The 22,156-nt window shown below is 36.8% G+C and overlaps 3 protein-coding genes and 1 long non-coding RNA gene across 4 annotated transcripts in view; all 4 read right to left on the reverse strand.

Annotated features, from left to right (window-relative positions):
* LOC309478207 (uncharacterized protein) overlaps positions 1-8,061 on the reverse strand; it is a 103,165-nt gene extending 95,104 nt beyond the window's left edge. Inside the window, exons 1-4 of the mRNA XM_082141827.1 lie at positions 7,935-8,061; positions 5,462-5,599; positions 5,269-5,324; positions 4,806-5,143 (exon numbers count right to left, since the gene is read on the reverse strand). Of these exons, the coding sequence (XP_081997953.1) occupies positions 5,138-5,143; positions 5,269-5,324; positions 5,462-5,599; positions 7,935-8,019 (285 nt within the window). The 5' untranslated portion in view covers positions 8,020-8,061 and the 3' untranslated portion in view covers positions 4,806-5,137. Of the gene's footprint in view, positions 5,144-5,268; positions 5,325-5,461; positions 5,600-7,934 lie in introns of the transcript that reaches the window.
* Positions 8,062-13,764: 5,703 nt separating this feature from the next.
* LOC309476961 lies at positions 13,765-14,703 on the reverse strand. Its single transcript, XR_014198436.1, has 4 exons — positions 14,639-14,703; positions 14,474-14,556; positions 14,305-14,396; positions 13,765-14,229 (listed from the first exon to the last, which is right to left on the reverse strand). It is a non-coding gene; the product is annotated as an uncharacterized lncRNA (long non-coding RNA).
* Positions 14,704-15,292: 589 nt separating this feature from the next.
* Positions 15,293-16,518, reverse strand: LOC309478453 (zona pellucida sperm-binding protein 3-like; the record flags this gene model as incomplete). Its single annotated transcript, XM_082142046.1, has 2 exons — positions 15,941-16,518; positions 15,293-15,448 (listed from the first exon to the last, which is right to left on the reverse strand). Exons 1-2 carry the CDS (start codon positions 16,475-16,477, stop codon positions 15,293-15,295), a joined length of 693 nt encoding a protein of 230 aa, XP_081998172.1. The 5' UTR covers positions 16,478-16,518.
* A 4,332-nt stretch (positions 16,519-20,850) lies between these two features.
* Positions 20,851-22,156, reverse strand: LOC309478455 (zona pellucida sperm-binding protein 3-like; the record flags this gene model as incomplete). The annotated part of the gene is made up of 6 exons (XM_082142047.1): positions 20,851-21,216; positions 21,286-21,377; positions 21,451-21,533; positions 21,617-21,734; positions 21,875-22,049; positions 22,153-22,156. 6 exons carry the CDS (start codon positions 22,154-22,156, stop codon positions 21,149-21,151), a joined length of 540 nt encoding a protein of 179 aa, XP_081998173.1. The 3' UTR covers positions 20,851-21,148.

Consider the following 22,156-nt stretch of genomic DNA (forward strand, 5'->3'; position numbering starts at 1 on the left):
TGTAGGTGTCTTTGTTTCTGCAGTAGTTTCAATTTTGATATTTTTAGGTCAAACTGTTCTTGTCTGTCAGTCATCATATATATATACATATATATATATATATATGTATATATATGTGTGTGTGTGTATATATATATATGTGTGTATATATAATTAGTGCATCACCATTATGCAGGCGAACATTTTCAATTATTGACATTAATAATATTGATATAAATTGTCTATATTGATATATAAATTATATTGTCTCAATCTATATTCCGTAACTCTATATTGGCCAGCTCTAGTGTGCATCCAAGCAAAAGTGAATGACTGTAATTAGTTAAAAATGATTGTCAACAATGCTTTTCTTGAGCAATAATTTTTTTCTTTTTCTCATTTGGCAGTCGCAGTGATTACCAACTTTCCTTCGGCGACTGAATGGGAAATAAAAAATGCAATTTCTGGTCATTTTAAACAAGCACCGTGGGAGAGCAGGGGGTGGTGGTTATGGATATAAAGCTAACAATTTATTCTTAAAAAAAATTGTATCTTAAGTTGTCATACACATGTAGTGTAATTGATGACTAGTCTATTCTTGGGCTATGGTTAGACGTCTATTAGATTTTCACTGACAGCCCAAAATCAGCCTTGTTTTAGCCTAGACCCATATTGCCTGTCTATTAGACGTATATATGTAGTCGTTTAATAGCGGTCTAATTGATGACTAGTCTATTCTTGGGCTATGGTTAGACGTCTATTAGACGTATATATATAGTCATTCAATAGCTGTCTAATTGTCTTTTCTTGGGCTATGGTTAGACGTCTATTAGACGTATATATGTAGTCATTCAATAGCTGTCTATTCTTGGGCTATGTTTAGACGTCTATTAGATTTTCACTGACAGCCCAAAATTAGCCTCGTTTTAGCCTAGACGTCTGGGCTGTGTTTTGACGGCTATTAGACGTCTATTAGACGCAAAATTGCTTGCTGGGAAATAACTAATATTGATGTGTATGTGTGTGTTTCCTTCATGATCCAGGCATTTGGGGAATAAATATTATCCAGCCACACGATGTTCAGATGCGGTGAGTATTGTCATAAAATACACGTGAAATAGAGGCAGAACATGTGAATCTGCTCAAATGCACTGGTTCAAACCCTCCAGACAAGCTTTATCTTCTTGAGTTTACAGGCCTAGCTGACCCAAAAATAAATGTCTTTCAAAATGAAAGTATTTTCAAACCTGTATAACTTACTTTTGTGAAACACAGGAATTTTGGGAATAAAACAACTGTATGCATTGTAGCTTATGACAAAAATAAAAGGCATTTTTCAAGATATCTTAATTATGGTTCTACATAAGAAACTCATACAATTTCAATATGGGTGAGTAAGCTACATAATGAGATAACTCTATTTTTATTTTTATTTTTTTGGATGAGCTGTTCTTTTAAAGGATTAGTTCACCTCAAAGTTGAAAATTGTGTCATCATTTACTCAACCTCAAGTTGTTTCAAACCTGTATGAATTTCTTTCTTCTGCTGAACACAAAGAAAGATATTTTGAAGAATGACTGTAACTTGGGTCCCATTGACTTCCATAGTATTTTTTTTTTCCTACTATGGAAGTCAATGGGACCCAAGTCTGTCTGGTTACCGACATTCTTCAAAATATCTTTCTTTGTGTTCAGCAGAAGAAAGAAATTCATACAGGTTTAAAACAACTTGAGGGTGAGTAAATGACACAATTTTCAACTTTGAGGTGAACTAATCCTTTAAGGACATTTGCTAAATTAAGCATGTTTTTTATTATAGTGTAGAAACCATGTTTTTATGGTGGATTGATTACAATAATTTATTAAGTGAGTATAGGAGCAGGCTTCACTGCATAATAAACTTTTAGAGTGCTGGCCTGGATAATTGTAATACGTAAAATAGGAAAGAGCTGTACTATGCATAAACTTTTATTTGCAAAAATGCGTTTCGGCGCGTGCAAACTGATGAAGGCACGCGCCGAAACCTGTTTTTGCAAATAAAAGTTTATGCATAGTGCGGCCTCTTTCCTATTTTACGTATTACAATAATTTATTACCATTTGGTTAGTGTCGCAAAACATTGTTAATTTTTAGTAAGGGTTCTCCAGATTTATATAACACTTATGGAACATTAAAAAATGGTCCTATGTTACGTGATCAATAATCCTATTAACACACTTTTTTAAAAAATATATATTTTTAGATCAAGCATTGGACTTACGGAGCAGAATAGGCACCAACAGAGAAACAAGTCCATCACTAGTAAGTATCCACTGCAGTATCTGGTTACACTTTATTTCGATAGTCCACTTTCACTAACATGTCTACTAACTCTCATTAGAGTATTAGTAGGCTGTAGTAGACAGTCAATAGACTGGTAGGTTAAGTTTAGATGTTAGGATTCGGGTTAGGAGAATAAGTTGACTTGTAGTTGCCAAGTAACTTATAGTCAGTAGAATGTCTGTTGGGGGACCAACAAAACAGAGTGTTAGCAAATATTAAGCAGACAGTCTACTAATACTCTAATGACAGATAGTTGACATGTAGTTGCAAAGTTACTTATAGTTAGTAGAATGTCTAAAGTGGACTATCGAAATAAAGTGTTACCCAGTATTTAAATCCGCAGTCAATTTTAAAGGCACAATGCACTCCGAAATAAAAAAAAGATCTATTTTTTTCTTCTCTCGTGCCATTCCAGATATATATCTGACTTTCTTTCCACAAAGATTTTTTGAAAAATTATCCATTATTGTAAGCCAATATAATTCAAGTGCATACGCCAGAAACTTCATACAGCGTACTCACAGCTTGCTGTGTTGTTCACACAAGATGTTTTCTGCACTTATGTGAGCTTTACAATGCTCTTGGACTTTTTCGACCTTCAGCATTTTGGTGTCTATTCACTTGCATTATTTGACACACAAACACAAGAGATGGATAATATTTCTAAAAGTCTAGTTTATTTTTTCTAAAATATGTGTTTTCATCTGAAGAAAGAAAATCATATACCTTTTGGTCGGCATAAGGTAGATAAAATGAAGGGGGAATCAGTTTGCTCTCCTTTACCTAGTATTATTATGACCGTCGCTAGCGTAGCTATAGGGATTGTCAAAGTGTTTTTTTTTGTCATCTACTGAATTTTTCGTCAACGATACCAGGGACACCGAAACACCGGGGAACATGAAATTTGGTGGGCATGTAGCCCCACTAGACTTTTACGGAAAAAATTAGTTTGGTCCCCGGGGGCCACTCCCCCCCCCCCCCCCCACCGCGCTGGGCCCCCCCAAACCCCAAAAATGCAGTTTTTCCTAAATAACTACCTGAACCGTGGCACCGAGGATGAAGACATTTTTATGGTATGTTGGTCTTAAGGGCCCACATCAACCTAGCCCATAATCACTCATTTGTGATTTGCGCCCCTCCCATAAAAAATGAAAATGCAATATTATTCTGCTTTAATCGCCCCTATCTTCAGTTGAGATGTTCAGAACTGCACCATATTTCATGTGTATGATTAACTTGACATCCTCTGGGGGTATCCTCTGCTAAGTTTCGTAGAATTTCATCCATGGGGGGGTATAAAATAAATTCATTTATGTGCACATTTAGTGACTGTACACTCATCGGCCTGTAGATGGTGGTGTTGAGCGAAGGGTTGCTGGTTTAGGATGATACTGTCACACACACACACATGCAGGAATACAAACAAACGCAAGCATGCACACACACTGACATCCACACGCACAGACACACACCCATACACACACATACAAATCCACATGCACAGACACACACACACAAACACACACGCGCACACACATGTACGCACGCATACATACACGCACAGACACACACATACACAAACACACACACATACACACACACACACACAGACAGACATGCACATACTACTACTTTTTTTAGGTATATACATAAACACGCAATACAGCCAAATTGCTCCACGTCATTTATTTTTGTGGAAAGCCAGTGCAGGCCTGAGCGGCGGTCATATTTTGTACCGCCATGCGGTACATCTAGTTTATAATAATGTGGTTTGACATAAATGCCTTTGTCTTGCCATAATTAAGAAGTTAAACTATTGTAGGCAGGTGAATGACAAAAACATCACATTAAATACTGGATTAAATTTAAAATCCAAATTTATAATTCAGTGCAATGTTATTGTGTGTGTTTTTTTTAAATCAAATTCCTCCACTATGCACAAAATGTTATACAACATACGACGTGGGGATATATAATTACAGATATTTGGAAGACTTACATTTACTGAATTAAAATAAATTTGCTGTCAGTGCGCTCAACACTGACAGCTGTAGCTCATGCTTACAGAATTAAAGATAAGCTACAGCTCCATCTAGTGGACAAACTCGATTAAGCCTCTGCTAATGTTAGGTCAGTGTGTTTGCCACCCTCAGTATTAACTGGTTTTATTTAAAAGTAAATCATTATGGTAATTGATTACCGTTTTAATAATAATATCAGTAGTGCACATACATTATATGCAGTATGAGTTAAATGCAACACGTTAATGGCAATTTTTTTCACTTACAGAAGTTTACCATCCAAAATACTTTTGAAAGCTTTGTTTGAAATCATGTACACTCAAATGAGGTTTCAGAAAAATCAGATCAAGGAGCCACCATACAGAGATCATACGACACTGAACCATATGGAAACATAAGCCTGCTATTGGGCATTTCTACAAGCTGTTGTAACTCAAATGTGTACTTGTGCATTATGACACAACAATAGGAAGTGAAACTAAACTCTAATAAACATTATTTATTGCATTCGGCTAATACAAAAGTACAATTAATTGTATTTATAACATATAACATTTATAAAAACTATAATAATAAATGCAAAAAATAAATAAACGCAATAAAGTGGTCATTTTAAACAGGGTCCTGTACTGAGCCATTACACCACAGTCTCGACTGATCCCATCACAAGAAGTCTGCCAACAACCAGTACAGTCATACTTTCACCTGAGACCAATTATACATAATATAGCAGCTGTAAACGGGTCTGAGAGAATTCAGAGATGCTGTCTGCCATAAATCACTATTCTGACAACAGGAACAGGAATAGTTGAGACATCAGTGCTGGAACAGAGAGAGCAGAGTTTAATTATTCATAATATTCATACACAAATATTAGCCAGAGCAAAGTTATCTTTATCTACTATGATCAGTTTAAATCATTATATCTGTCAGTGATATAAACTCACCTCATCTTGAACTGTCTTTGGTACATCACACTCAACTTTAACTGGATCATGAGAGACTGAAGATAAAAAGGAAATAAACCCTTTAACATATTTGCATGTACACTGTATGTTTACAGTTGTGTTATATCTGTAATTTAACAGAGAGATCATGACTTCATCAGAGCAGTGAGAGCTACTGTAATAAAATACTTACAGTCTGGTTCTGGACGCTCCATGCTGTCACATCTCTTGCGTTTCACTGTCTCTCGTGATTCATTGGCTGGTAGTTCCTCCTGTTTGTTCTCCATCTCCTCTCCAGTTTTACAGTGGCTTCTTTCCAGCGACAATTTCACTGTACAATTTATAAAGACAATTTACTTTTTGGTCTGGTGTTAATTAATATACATAAAATGCAAGATTAAGAATGAAGTTCTGTGGGAGTGTATGCGGTGTGTCATTATTATTAGTCATATATCTTACATGTCAGTGTATAGAACTGACTGTATTTACATTTATGCATTTGGCAGACGCTTTTATCCAAAGCGACTTACATTGCGTTATCCTATACATTTATACATAGGTATGTGCAATCCCCTGGGATTGAACCCACAACCTTGCGTTGTTAACGCAATGCTCTTACCACTGAGTTACAGGATGTATGAATGACTAAATGTACATTTTGAAATTGAGAGTTGAGATGTATAGGTGTAATAAGCCTCTGCCTATACAGTTTTTTGTTTTATGTTATGGCTTTAAGTTTATGGACCAAAATAAATATGAATAGAATTAATTTATAAAACTATGGTTTACAAAGAGCCCATTTTCATGTGAATATATATTTCCCAATAAAAATAATTAAATGCACTATTAATGGTAACACTTTAGTTTAGGGTTCAATTCTCACCATAAGCTGCTTAACAAAGTATTAATTACTGTTTATTAATAGTTAGTAAAGTAGTTGTTAAGTTTAGGAATTGGGTCGGATTAAGGGATGTAGAATATGGTCATGCAGAATAAGGCATTAATATGTGCTTTATAATTACTAATAAACAGCCAATATATTAGTAATATGCATGCTAAAGGTTTGATTTTGAAATTTGTGGGGACAATGAACATCAATCAAGACTATCCGGTTATTTCCTGCAGTGCCGAAATAATATCGCATAACAGTGACTGTAAAATATGTAAAATAGATACAGGAATTGCACAGTGGCGGCTGCTGGTCTTTTAAAGAGGGGAAATTAGCATTTTCGGCCTACATCATAAAAATTGTCCATTTATTTAAACGTAAATTCTACGTTCCTTTTCAAGAAAACGCTCTGTGACCCTGTCGTACCATCTAGGCGTCTTTTCCAGTGACTTGACCAGTGTCCTCGTAAAGGCCAGCAGAGTTAGGTATAATTGTATAAATGTAATAATATAATAAAGGTATAATAATATAATAAAGTATAATAATACTAATAATATTTTTAAAATTATTTTAATAATTATTTTTTAATTATTACTAATAATAATATAAAAAAATAATAAGTAATAATATAATAAATGTATAATTGTGTGAAATGTATTATGAAAATTGGCTAGCAATTTCAACAAGCAAATACCAGGAAATAGGTTGCAGCAGTTTGGACAACCATACTGAAACTGAGCTCCAATAGCTTCAGCATCAGCGGCTTTTTATTGTATGAAATCGCTGTCAATCAAAAGGAAATGCAGCCTTTCGACAGACCCTCCAATCATCACGCAGAAGCCCGGATTCCAGGACAGCCCACTCCTCATTCACCCCCAGAGACGCTGAGCGTCCGTGGGCGGGACATAATCGCAGCATTTATCCAATGACCGTCTAGTTTAGAAGCACTGAAAAACTCAGAACAGCCCCATTGCTAGGCATCAAAAGGGAAATGCACTGTGACGCTACTACGGGAATGAGAAGGAAATCGAGTCAGCCGACCTGCTGTATGTAACTGATTCTGAACGAACTCGTCTTTGAGATTAACATTTTCTAACGCATTTTTAGTCAATAAAATGTTAACACAATAGTACATATTTTACCATTATTTTTTTGACATTTTAGGGGAAGCCGAGCTTCCCTTGCAGTCTTAAAGAAATCCCCACTGGAACTGCATATGTAGAGTTCTGATATTTGGTTCATTTTGGGTTGTTTTAGGCTATTATCTAGTTTCGTGAGCGCTCACGAAACTAGACTGTGAGCGCGCATGCGCATGGTGCTTTAAGGCTAAAGCACCATGCGCATGCGCGCTAACCGTCTAGTTTCGTGAGCGCTCACGAAACTAGACTGTAAAAAAATAGGTTGCAGTGTGACCATTCAAAAAGCAAAAGCGCTACTTTCAACACAACAACAAAAACGTTTAAATGTCCAATCATAGCCAAACATTATAAACATATTTACCTTGCGGAATTTAGGGACACCAATTTGAGCAACGATAGCACTGACTAGTGAAACAAACAAACTATTGTTACTATTGTAACTACTATAAAAAATGTAAAAATCATACTTAGGAAAAACATTTATTTAACTGTGTGGAAATGTGTCGTTTGTATTAAATTAGACAAACACAATTGTTGGACCAATTTTGCACGCCTTAAGTTACCGTGTCTAATTGTTAAATGGAGACGTGGTGAAATCATACACTCTACAGTAAGACTTAATGTTATAAAATACTTGCAATGCACTGTGCGCTCCTCTGTTTGTTTCTCTTGATCTGTATGTTTGTGACTTCTCGTGTCTGTTCTCCATCTGTCTCCGTTCATTGTTGTTGCTTTTCTGTGTCTTCTGTTGGATGAATGTCAAGATGTATCTGACTTCTTCACTAACCCCGCCCACCACACATCGTCTGGGCGGTACTACCGAAATGTACGAGAGTCTGGTAGGACCAGCAGCACGCGCCTCACGGCCCCGGTGACAGCTGCACTGGCGGGAGCGCGCACGCCGTAGAACGCGAAAGGATCGGGGAAAAAATCGATAAGTGATGATAATTCACTCGCTGGACAGATGGCGAGCCTGTTCTGAACAATAAGAGCTCGTTTTTATTTCTCGTGGTATCCAATGTTTCCATTTGGGTGTTGAAAAGTGTTGTTTACATATATAAATAATTCATAAATATTTCAAATAATGTTGAGATTTCAATGACTGCAAAATATTGTGAGATATCGTTATGTGACATAGGCTATTAGCATAAATATATTATAATAATCTAATGTATAACATGGGGTTTGATATAAATGGCTGACTGTAATTAAGGAATCAAAACACTGTGGGCAGGTTTTACTGTAAAAAAAAAAAATATATATATATATATATATATATATATATATATATATATAAGTGTAAATTGTGAATTCATTTCGGATTGTGCCAGATTATTTCAGAGATCGACTCTCTGCACAATGGCAAAACTCTTATAAATGTTTGGAAGATTTACATTTCTGAATGAAGAAATTTGCAGTCATCTCTGCAATGCACACTCATAAAATGATGAAATGTGATTTTGGCAGGAGCACGTGAATGATGACAGCTGCTGCTGACGAGTTCAGGATAAAGGCGAGCTTGTAGCGCCATCTAGTGGACAGAAGCCTTCATGGCGCAAGCACCGGTCTACAGGAAATTATTGTTTTTACCAAACAAATTTATTAAAGCACATATTCAAGTGAGTGATATTGATCCACTTCATCCACAACTTTTGTAAACACCGGCTTAATAAACCCTAAATCATTCAATTGTCTCTGCATTTTATTGATGTGTTTTTAGTTTATTCAAGTTCTATTATTTAGGGCCTATAGGCTATAGCACATTTAAAAACAGCCACAAGACTGACCCAAGTGCTGTACCAAGTATAGTTCTGAATTAAGGGTTAATGTGTAACTATGAATTATAAATAAAATAACATATAAATTGCAGCAGTATAAATACAGAAATGATTTATATTTTGCAGTGGCCTACAGTTTTTAGGTTTATAGTATAATTGTTTGTGGCAGTGTCTTCTTTTCATCTCTAGATGAACACCCTCAGACTTTCTTTTTCACTTTAGCCATTATTTTGAAAAGATTTTGTTTCTGTTTTTAGTTTTTATGCCTCATACACAAGCCTGCTTTTGCTCTGGCCGCTGCAGAAGGTTTGAGCACATAACCTCTAATCTGAATTTGACTAACTACTTGGCCTACTCTAATTAGGGTTAAAACGTATTTTTCAAATGCTAAATGATATGCAGAATAAAATGAGATATATAGGTAACACATTTCTGCATTGATCACATTCTCATGGTGGCTGCCAGCATGACATGACCATGAATCGGGAAATTTATAAGCGTGCTGGGTTTTGGCTTCATAGTTTCTAACAATTTTTTTATTAATTTATGACAGGTTTTTGAACACTTGACTTAAGCATTTATTGACACTGGAAATTAATGTCCTGCTTTAATAGATATTTCAGCATTGTTTTTTGTTACAGTTTATGCCGGAACAGTACGGAAGAGTGCACCTCAAAAAATCTACATGATAACAGGCGTTTCTGGCGTTTGTCACAAAAAGTCGACGCACACACTTTTAATAATTGAAACTTTGGTTTTCATGCTAAAAGTTCATAATAAAACATTTAATCTAGTATTTGTCAATATTTTTTTTTTTTATAAAATCATATTATCCTCTAAAAAGTATAATATACATATTATCCTCTAAAATATAATATTATCTTTTTTATTGCCTTTTTTATTACATCACATATTTTAGTAGTTAGCATAAATTAGGTATCATTTGAAAGCTTACAATCTCAGAATTCATCCTGTGAAAACTGTTTTGAAATTGGACATTGTGTTACCATAGAAACGGTACTCTAAATTATCTTATCAGGCTCCTCCCCTTTTGGGCGTCGTCATGTTTCATAATTTTTTATCAAAATATTTTCTAATCTTGACAAAACACATATTGTCAGAAAGGTCTGAGTCTCAAGGTTGCATATTTTGTGACAGAAGTGATATTTGGACAGAAATTTATTAATTTGTTATGGTAGAATGCATACAGTTAAATTCAATGGAATTCAATGACACCCGGTGGCTATTTTTGGTAATACGCCTAAACAAAATCTCATGGGAACTTCAATTTTTGTGATATCAACTTCAAATTTGGAACACAACTTGGTTAGATATATGGCTTTGATTTTATAGTAAATTTTTTGTAAAACATATTTTGTAAAATATATATTTTCTATAAAAGAAAAATATTAAATAAATTATATTTGATTTAATGTAAAATTTAAACTTCCATAACTTTTTCATACTTTAATTTTTTGAAGTGCTTTCACCTCAGTAATAATCTGCATTTTGTCCCCTTTAAAACAAGACCAAAATTGGGTCTATACTCCAAAGCATTCTTGAATTACAACCATTTAAGCTTGAATAGTGCATTTTAATGTCCATTCTCAAAAAGGGGGGTGACAGGTAAGGGGTTAAATAATAGTAAAACACAGAGACAGTGATAATCGAATACTACTCTTAATCTTTAATCAGTTTATTACAGAGTTTCAAATTCAAATGCTGAAGGCATCCACAATATGAAGCCTATACATCAAACCATCTCACTGTATGTTGATTTTTTAAACCATGCATTTGTTGACTTTATACTGATAATCTGTTTATTGTTTAAAGATAAAATATATATATATAAGATCAACATTAACTGAAGGGGATTATGTGAACAGAAAGGGGGTTCACAATGTAAATGTGCAGCCCAGTTACTATTGGGATTCTTAATATTCCAGATTAATAATATTATATCAAATAAAAAAAAGGCAGTTGACTAAAATCTTCCATATCACAAATGGGAAAGCAAAATGGCCAGGATCTGTACATGACTTAAGAATTTTCAGAGATTCACATTTATGCACATTATTTGAAAGTGGTAAGGAAAGTTCCACAATTAAATATCAAGCTCACTGTATTACTTATGCTGATCCTAACAGAACTGCATTTTTTCATAGGTGATTATGACATGTTCCTGCCTGCAGACAGGTGTTTTATGACCCCATTCCCTGACCCAAACCAGTTACAATGCAGCTCTAGCCAGGACAAGGGCACACAATGAAATGAACTTTGGCTAACTAAAGGGAAGATTTCAGTGTCGGAAAAGTCTGAGGGGTTGCACACCTGACAGGGCCTGTGACACTGTTGCATGTGCCATATTACACAACATTGGCACAAAAAAAAAAATCATTAAATGTTTAATAAAACACAAATATGCTTAGTTCCTTGAGTTTTATTTCAATTGTTCTTTGTAAATAAAAGCCAGTGTTCAAATGCCTACAACAAGAGATATTAGACACATGCCTCATGCAACAAATAAAAAGGAAAAGTTGGCTATACACTGCCCACCTGTAGGCCTATGTCTCCTCTGTCTGTGCAGACTCTTCTGTAGGCCTTTCTGTAGATGTGGAATCCTGCTACTTATATTGCAGCCATAAAGCATACAAGTATAAATTAAGTAAAGTTATTTATGCACTTGCAGGTAGGCTAGTTCCTCCATATGACAGTTATCTGAGAGGGTTTATTCACTGTCCAGTGCAATGGAAACAAATGGACATTACAAAGTCTTATACTTTCTTTCCTTTGGAAAGTTAGAAAATGTCCACTTACTGCACATATTTCAGCCACCACTTTCTTGGGAACAGTGTTGGGAAGTGTTGGTGTATTATGTAAGTGCACAAAAGAGGAAAACACAATGTCATTACAATGAACTACACTCGGGAAAAATGTGATCAATAACTCATGGCAAAATATTTTTACATTAACATAAGTTTATCAGTTTTCACTTTCACAAGTCAAAGCAATTCATCATTATTCAAGATTTAACAGTTGAAATGACTATACGGCCTTAATTTAATGCAGCAAAAATTATTTTACAGTGTAGGCTACTAAGATCTTTTCTTATCTTTTTTTTTCTCAGCCTTTTTCTTGGTTGCTTTTATAAACAGACAACCATTTATTTAACAGTGCCTTTTATAAAAGAGACTATAATATAACAAAAAATTACCATTATGTAGAATATTTTTGTACTTCACTTTTATTTGCTCCCATGTTCTAGTGTGGTGACTCTGACATTACAATGAACAAGGTAATTATGCAATTATTAAAATACAAATATATAGGCTAATAAGTGATAAAAACATCTAACATGGCCACTTCTAACGGATTTAAATTGTCTGCTACTTTTTTGCCAGCCCTCTCTCCTGGCTTTTGTAGACTTTGAGGTGTTCCCTGGCGTTTTGATTAAACATTAAAATTCCGAATTAACTTCGACTATTAGTTCTTGCTCTGCTGAGGAGAAAAATTGTGCGCGCTCTTTGGCCACGCTGAGCAGCCAATAGCAGCGTTGCTGATCAATGTTTCTACTATCGATACATATCCCCTTTTAACCCAGCGCATGAACGCGCAATTATCTCAGATAACTCAATCCAGCGATACTAATCATATCCGGCAAGTGTTCGAAGAACCGAGTTAGCCAGATCATGATTAGCACGATGATATCATCTTAGATGTGTCATTTGATCTCGGATGTAATAAGCAACGTACGAAGAACGAGCCCCTGATTATTTGTGTAACCGATTGGAATCTGAACTAACATTTTTGATGTCCACATTATATATTGCAACTAATTCAGATCTGATTTGTGTATCCATGCCGCTCTTTCACTTTCCGAAATATCTGCATTGATTTCTATGGAAATTACGTTGTGTTGGTAAGCATACGCCCAAAACAACTGCAACATAGGGGTCTGCAATGCAGATGTCTTATTTACAACGTGTATTAACCACCGCACTGGACTACTGCATCTTCTTAGGCCACAACAGAACCATAGGAGGCTGGTATGAGCAGCTTTATTCCGTGCTGTCGTCTCCACTGGTTTCAAACCATGTCTTCATGATGTTGTCATTTTCTGCTCATTGAGCGCTTTACAAAAATCTTGTTTCTGCAGCGACTTTCATAAAACAGCATCTGATGTTAACATTGTGTGGCATGAGAAAGTTTAATAAACCACATGAACCCCAATCATAGCAGTCAGATTGAAACTGATTTACAGAAATGTGATTCAAAACAATGTAGCTTGAAAAAGACTTGTAAAAAAATAAAAAATAAATTCACACTTGCTAATTTTTATTTCATTCAGATTAGGACTGACAGTCTTAATATAGCTAAAATGTGCAGATGAGTGGATCCCTTGGACCAGGACTGAACAACCACTACATTAGCAAATGAGAATTCTAGAAAGTCACTAGAGGGCTTTAAGATATCTACATTCATACACAATTTTACAACCAAGAAACTGACAGCTTGTAAAGATAACGTCAACTAACGAGCACATGAGTGCAAACAACTTGTAGACTAGTTTCATGTACACCACTACAGCTTAATGTGATCAAACTTCTGTGGAAGCTGATTACAAACAATTGTCACAATATGCACAAACACAGAGTACAGGAATGATAGAGAGACCAACTCCATTGCATCTGCAGTGCGTCATGAGACAAGGTGTTCCTTGCAGAGCGCTTTTGGAATTCTTAAGAGCATCATGGGTAATTATTTTCACCAGGAAATTTACAGTTAAACAAAGTAACAAACTGATGACTTCAAAAGTATATATCAATTAACCTTGGTCTTACACTAGCAGCCTTTAAAAAGGTTCTTTTTTTTAAATTCCCTATGGAGAAAAACTTCTGTACCTTTGCAAGTCCAATATAACAATACAACCAAAGGGTTCCAGGCTATATGGGACTTACAAATGTACAATAGGACTATCAGTTTCACCACATTGGCAGAACGAGGCACTTCCAATTAAAAAAAGGTTAAACCAGACATGACGTGAAATGAGAAGTCAGATGCAAGCATGGATTGGTTTGCCAGTTTTATTGAGAACCTCTCTTTTGCCCTTGAACCATTACAGGACCAAGTGAGGCCTTGCCTTCCCACTGAATGCCTAGAGAGAAGAAAGCCAAGTTAAAGCACTTGGGGGAAAAAAAAGAAAAAGAAAGAAAAAACACAAGCTACAAACCTCCATAGGGAGAGGCAGCAAATTCACCATCAGGACCACATGTTGAGTCACAGCAAGCACAAACTTGGTCGTTTCCATCAGCAGCAGACCACCTGCAAAAAGACAAAGACATGAAACCTACAACATCAGAAAAGTCGACTTAAAATAAACCCCCAAAAAAACCCTGTACCCATTGGCAAAGGAACAGGATTTGCGCTGAGCGTCACTGGGTGCAGAAGCAATAGTTGCCTTCAGAATACATGTTATGTAGATCTGCAAGGCATGACAAACAAGTTACAAAACCAAAGCAGATGGAGGAGAAGTCAAATTATCTCATGATATTAATAGTACATACAGAAGGACTGTTGCCCTCCCGGAACATAAACGCCTCCAGCTGGAACTGGAGCTTGTCAACCTGGGTCCGAGGCATGAAGCGGGAGCTGGAAGCTGTAGTTTTGGCATCCACAAAACACCTGACGACAAAAATCAGAGAGCAACTCATGAATGTCAACTGTAGAGCATCAAGCAACTAGACCTTACCCATGACTCTGGTTACAAAAAGCAACTTAAACAGTCCTACCGCATCAAGGGCCATGACCTTACCCATGATTCTCAATGAAGGAAAATCTTGGAAGGGAGTTCACATCAGGTACTTGAGTGGCCACACAGCGGTCCACAAACACACGCAGAGGCACGTGATTATACTGCTTCACAGATGCCTCGATGTTAATAACACCACCCAGGAAATAGGTGTATGAAGGCCTCTGATAGGACCAATCATCTATACAAAAAAAACACTTTAGGCACAGCCACAATAGCAAGGGTAAAGGTTTATTTTATTGAAAGAAAAAACACCTGTACCAACCCATCATGATCTTCAGGGAGAACAGCAAGACTTCTTCACCAGCCTTGGTTGAGGCATAAGGGAACCATGCTGGCCTCAAGGCATCACTGCTTACACTTTGGAGCCTGTGGTTCATCAAGTTACCCATCAAATGGTCTCCCAGTTTCACGGGAAAGTGCAGAAAGTCACAGAGATCACTTGCCTTTGATAATGGCATTGTACACCAACAATTGCACCATCAGACCGGGTAATTGGAGTACCTGCAAGCGCCTCAGGGTTGTAGGTAAGAGAGAAGATGTAGACAAGTTCATCCTCATTCATCTGTAAAAAGATTGTGGTTACCAAGAGGGTCATCCCAGAGACTTTACATATACCAAGACCATGCACTCATATTGCCATGAATGGGAGAAGGTGCACTGTGCAATATGGAAGAATTCCTGAAGAGCAAAATCACCAATTAATCAAGTCTTCACATCACTACAGCTGCCCTAAGAAGCTCCAGTGTTGCCAGAGATAGTCAATGTTTTGGAGACATGCACATTGGCTGCTCCTGGGTAACACTATTAAGGCACAAGATTTGATCTGGTTTCTTAAGTTCCTTTCATACCATTTGTGGGTGAGTTTACATCAGATGTTGTTTGAGGGGTTATTTAAAAGGCAAGTGCTTGAAAATTCAGGATTTACCCATTTAAATAGAACTTGGTCTTAGTTGCCCTGGCATTGCAAATGACAACCAAGTTAACTGACTTTCCTTGAAAGATTTTGGCTCTTCTGCCACACCAAAATAACCCATTAAGATTCATGAGTTCTTACCATCAGCACACTGTTGCAGTCCTGTAATTCATACTCAAAGATGAGCACTCTAGACTCAGGATCCTGACCAATAACTGGACATCCACCTAAAGACAAACCAGTTGGCTGGATCAACTGACCATTGCTGAAAAGGTCTTGCTGGACCTCTACAAGAACCCGGTTCTCGCCGCATTGAACCGCTACGCTGCCGGGAGTCACGGGTTGCCTCATCGGGAAGTTCCCCACCAACTCACTCTGCACCTCAGGAACAGTGGGATACTTCCAATCCAAAGGCTTCATTGGACCCTGCAACAGCTGCTTCTCCTGAAGGCCAAAAGGCTCCTGTGCAAGGCTTTTGAAGTTGGGACCCAAAGGACTCTGAAACTGAGAAACCACTTGCAAAGGGTTCCAGAATCCTTGAGGAGAAAGGGCAGGACTTCTGGAAGCTGGATCTGATTTTGGCCCCATGCTTCTTGGACTATGACTGTACCTCAAACTTCCCCAGACATCATGCAGCTCACATGCAACAATCACTAAGACAACTATCAGGAACCCCATCCTAACAAACTTTGACACAAACACCACAACACACACCAGTAATTGGCTTTGCCTGTTTGTATACCTTTGAATTAAGGTGGCTCCACCCCTTTTACCTTAATTGATTACCTTTGATTCTCCTCTGGACCTGTAGAGTTTATGCATTAGCCAATGAGAGAGTGCTATAATGTCACTAGCCAAAAAAAAGGCTTGAGGTTTTAATCTAAAGTCTTTTTGCAATTAGGAAACTGACAGTTTATCCATGATAGAAACTTTGGCTGCGTTCGAAACCGCATACTTCCCTACTATATAGTAGGGGAAAAAGAGTAGGCGAGCGAAAAAGTATGTACGAATCCTCTGTATTCATAAAAGAGAATACAGAATACTCCACCTGCCCTTATTTCCTCAGATTGTGAAGCACAACACATCACGCAACAACCTCAGGCACGAAGGAACGGCTCACCTCTGGCGGTCAGCTGATCCATCAGAATAAAGCCGCAGAATGGGAATTGCTGTGTTGAGATGGCAGAAGGATGTGGGGTTCAGCGCCTGCAGCCTACATACATGATTGTAGTTTGAATAAAGCTTTGTTTCATGTGTTGACTTGTATATGCATTTGTTTATTGTGTGATGGTGACTTTCATTCATTCTTTTAGTAATTTATTAATATTTCTCATTGTTGTCAGTAAATAAAATAAAATAATTTAATTAATTAATGCTTTAATTGAAAACGTAGATATGTTCACTATATCTAGAGTGTATTCATGCATAGCTATGTCATATGACATACATTACATTTTGTTTGTTTTATTGAAGTATAACATTTTCAGTAAAAAGTAATATAAGTAAGTATTGGTCAGCATTTATCGTTGTTATTATTGTATGTTTTGGGGTGGGATAGCAATGCAATTCATTCTGGGGTAATATACATTTTTTATATTAATGATACTTACATTTTTCGAGTAAAAAATCAACAGTTTTCTCCAATGGCGAATCTTCGCACAGCTGCCCTTTGTGCAGACAAACGCTGAGGAAAACCGTTCTAGGTAGGGCCGTATTACTGATGTTATGAGGAAATATATATCATGGGTTCGCATACATAATATGAGATTTTATACACAGGAAAAAAGAACCTACAAGGTTTAATATCTTAATATATATTCTCTTAAATAATTCATTATAATACATTTAAAAAATGATTTTTTTTGTTATTTATAGGCCTAGGCCTGAGGCATGAAACGAGAGTTAAATTCAACAAGAAAAAGAGGAAAACATAAAGCAGTTAGCCACTTTTGCTTGTGGATGAAAATGTTTGGATATAAAATAAAGAAATTATCAAGAGATGACAATTTTTGGATTTCGTAATAAAAATAAATAATATCGTTAAGGATAAAACGGTGGGTCACATTAGTAGGGTTAAATATAAGAACTTAAATTAAACCTAAATGTATTCACAAAATAAATGGGCAGCAGTTTCTTCAAAAAGACCACAAAATGAGCAAGTTTAATCAATATCAAGATATTTACAGACAGATGAATTAAACGTGTTAACGCTTGTTAACGCTTGTGATAACGCGTCGGAGGTCACATAACGTCAACATGGCAGATGTCCAGTTCGCATTCATACTTCAGGCTATAAAGTACCTACTCTTTTAGCGCTTTCGAAGTAAGTACTTATTGAAATTAAGTACCTACTCCTTGAATGTGCGGTTTCGAACGCAGCCCTTGTCTTGCTGTGTCTCAATTCGCCTACTTATACTATGCCCAGGGCCGGCGGGTGCACTTCTGCCGCTCTAGGCGAAAATAGGGCTGGTCAGAATACCATTTTTGAGCTTCGAAGCTTCGATCTAATGAACATCGAATATTTGAAGCTTCGGGCAGAGGGAGCTGAACATATTCTTCTCTCTAATAAAGGCAAGAATCATATGTCTGTCTTTCTGTTTGCATTTTGATTATTTGGAGAACCGTTCATCCAATCGACTTCACAAGGGAGTGCAGTATCGCATTTGGTGCAATATAGATGGACACACGAGACGCAACACGTTCAGAATTTATAAACTTTTAGTATACAGAACAGCGCGAACGGGAAGCGGCGCACCTCACGCGGGCAGGGCTTATTTGCTTATTAAACGCACACTCACAGGTCTGTTAACTTAAGCAATAGGCTACTTTTAAGGTAGTCTAATATTTTTCTGATTAAAAAATTACTGACACAGTAAAGGGTATATTTAAATAAAGAAAAACAAAATTTAAATAAAGAAAAACAAAATTTAAATAAAGAAAAAACGAAATTTAAATAAAGAAAAACAAAATTGAAATAAAAAAAAAACGAAATTTAAATAAAGAAAAAACGAAATTTGAAAAACAAAATTTAAATGAAGAAAAAACGAAATTTAAATAAAGAAAAACGAAATTAAGTTAAATTAAAAACGAGATTAATTTAGATTGATAATAACGGGTAAAAAGGCTAATACATTTTGTTTCTGTTATTCTATTTTCCACTATGTCAAAGCAACGCAGCTTAACCCAAAACACAAGCTCAGGCACTTCTGTCCACACACACTCCGCTGTTCTGCTCTAGCCAGAGAATAGCCTACTCCCGTTGTATGAACACTTTAGTAGGCCAAGAGGAAGCAAATATTTTGGTAAATAGGTTGGGTTCCTTCAACTGTCCATCCTATTAAAATGGCTATAGGCTATATAAGATAATTGTAAAAAAAAAAAAAAAAAAAAAAAAAAAATTTATAGTGTGAACATATTCAAGCGCGAATGAGAACCGTTTCGAGAGGGATGCCAGGTGTGTAACATTTTTTAAAATAGAAATTCCAGTAAGGTTAGCTGTGCTAGCGGCCTCTTGGTTCTTTGGTGGACTTGACGGCGTGTCATCCTTGCAAATACTCCTTGGATCAATATATTTTAACAACGAACCCCTCTGTTGTTGGTGTGCTTTCTCCTTCAAAAGTCTCGATTCATGGCGTATGTCAGGTTACAAATGGAAAGACTCGGAAGGTTAAGTCATTTTTATGTTCCCTGTAAATTATTTTTGACTGCATTATAATGATTTTCTTAATTCAGAATATGATCAACATTGCGTAGGTGGATGTGATCGGGGAATTTGGCTGTTAAAAGTAACATTTAAAGCCACTTAAATTATACGCCACGAAATTAAGCCACGAAATTACTCAAATAAAGATTCGTTCATTTTGATGAACGAGATCGTAAAAGAGACTCAGTAAAATGATCTGAACTTCCCATCACTCAGTCATGACTCGTGAGAGCAGGGGGCGGGGCGGGGCAGCGGCAGCTCAGCGAATCATATAGCCTATTTTGTGAATTGTTCATCCCGGTTGGCACACATTTTGCCGCCCTTACAAAAGTGCCGCTCTAGGCAATTGCCTAGTTCGCCTATATGGACGCGCCGGCCCTGACTATGCCCTAACAGTATGTACTGTTTTTGTGAAGACTCTCTACTTGACCCATCGGTCACGCACATCAGCCATGTTTTGTAGTTTTCTGAACACTTTTAACTCGTGTTTGTAGTTCTGAACTGAATCCTCCTCCAAAGCGCAATAGGTTGTGGGCAATATTAGCCGTTATAGTGAGCAATGAGCACGGATCCACACTTCGAAAATCGACCAGAAATAGTAGACCATCTGGGGACTTCAGGCATACTCTTTTCAACATACTATGTTTTGGGTCACACTTATTTTAATCTCACATACTGTTTAGGATGGATAGTATGGACATCGAGACACAGGGTCAGTCTCTCTTATTTGATAAAAGGGCTGTATCAGAAATCGCATACTTCCCTACTATATAGTTGGCGAAAAACAGTATATGACAAAAGTAGTATGTCCGAACTTACAGAACTCATAAAAGAGTAGGCAAAAAGTACCTGGATGATCTACTACTTACGGCTAGATTCAAAAGTGTTCATACGATGGACACTTTACTATCCCATGAGGCCTCAGGAGAGGATTTGTGAATGGCAGTGAAGCGACAACTGATGCTGAAAGGTCACATGACAATGATAACATGGTGGATGTAGTATATATGGATTTCATTCATACTACACAACATACTTTTTAGAGGTTGTGAAATAATTACTTATTCATAATAAATACCTACTCAATAGAGTACGTGATTTCGGATGCAGCCATTTAACTAAAAACAGGCAACTTTAAGCATTTTGGCCATTTATTTTCATCACCACAGAGTTTGAGGCCTAAATGCAAACATTTAAAAATGGGTTTCAAAGTGCAAGTTTTTGAAAACAATATATTTGTATACTCATGTTAAGCATCACAATATTCATATACAAACTGTGAGAGCACAGGAATACAATAGACTAGAGAGATCAACTCCATTACATGAGCAGTGCTTCATGGTACAAGGTGTTCCCTGCAGAGCAGTTTTGGAATAATTTGTCTGCCAAATTCTTAAAAGCATCATGGATATGTTTTTTGTCAGGAAATTCTGCTGTTAAACGAAAAACATGTATTGTAAACTGATGGCTTCAAAAGCATATACCAATTAACCTTGGAGCTTACAGTAGCTGCATTTAAAATGCTCAGTTTAAGATAACCTATGGAGAAAATGCATAAACTTCCAGAACCCTATGGTTGTATGGTATATGGGACTTGAGGCAAAATGACAAGTCAGAAACAAGCAAGGATTGGTTTGTCAGTTTTATTAAGAACCTCTCTTTTGCCCTTGAACCATTACAGGACCAAGTGAGGCCTTGCCTTCCCACTGAATGCCTAGAGAGAAGAGAGCCAAGTTAGAGCACTTGAATAAAAGCAACCTTAGAAAGAGAAAACGCTACTAACCTCCATAGGGAGAAGCAGCAAATTCACCATCAGGACCACATGTTGAGTCACAGCAACCACAAACTTGGTCATTTCCATCAGCAGCAGACCACCTGCAAAAAGACAAGACATGGAACCTTCAAAATGAACAAAGTCCATAATTTGTAATTAAATAAAAATAATTACCCATTGGCAAAGGAACAAGATTTGCGCTGAGCATCACTGGGTGCAGAAGCAATAGTTGCCTTCAGAACACAGGTTATGTAGATCTGCAAGGGATGACAGACAAGTCACAAAACCAAAGCAGTCCAGAAGAGAAGTCAAATTAACACATGATATTCAGAATACATACAGAAGGACTGTTGCCCTCATGGAACATAAACGCCTCCAGCTGGAAGTGGATCTTGTCAACCTGAGACCGAGGCATGAAGCGGGAGCTGGAAGCTGTAGTTTTGGCATCCACAAAGCACCTGACAACAAAATGATCACAAAGAGCAACTCATGAACGTCAACTGTAGAGCGTCAAGCAACTAGACTTTACCCATGATTCTGTGACAGTGGTTACAAACAACTTAAAACAGTCCTACCGCATCAAGGGCCATGACCTTACCCATGATTCTCAATTAAGGAATATCTTGGAAGGGAGTTCACATCAGGTACTTGAGTGGCCACACAGCGGTCCACAAACACACGCAGAGGCACATGATTGTACTGATGCACAGATGCCTCGATGTTAATAACGTCACCCAGGAAATAGGAGTATGAAGGCCTCTGATAGGACCAATCTACACAAATAAAAAATATAACCAATTATTTATTTTTTTAAGTGCACAACCACAATAGCAAGGGTAAAGGTGTATTTTATTGAAAGAAACAACCTGTACCAACCCAT

This window comes from Leuciscus leuciscus (genome assembly GCF_965113295.1).
Source record: "Leuciscus leuciscus genome assembly, chromosome: 16".
NCBI lineage: Eukaryota > Metazoa > Chordata > Actinopteri > Cypriniformes > Leuciscidae > Leuciscus > Leuciscus leuciscus.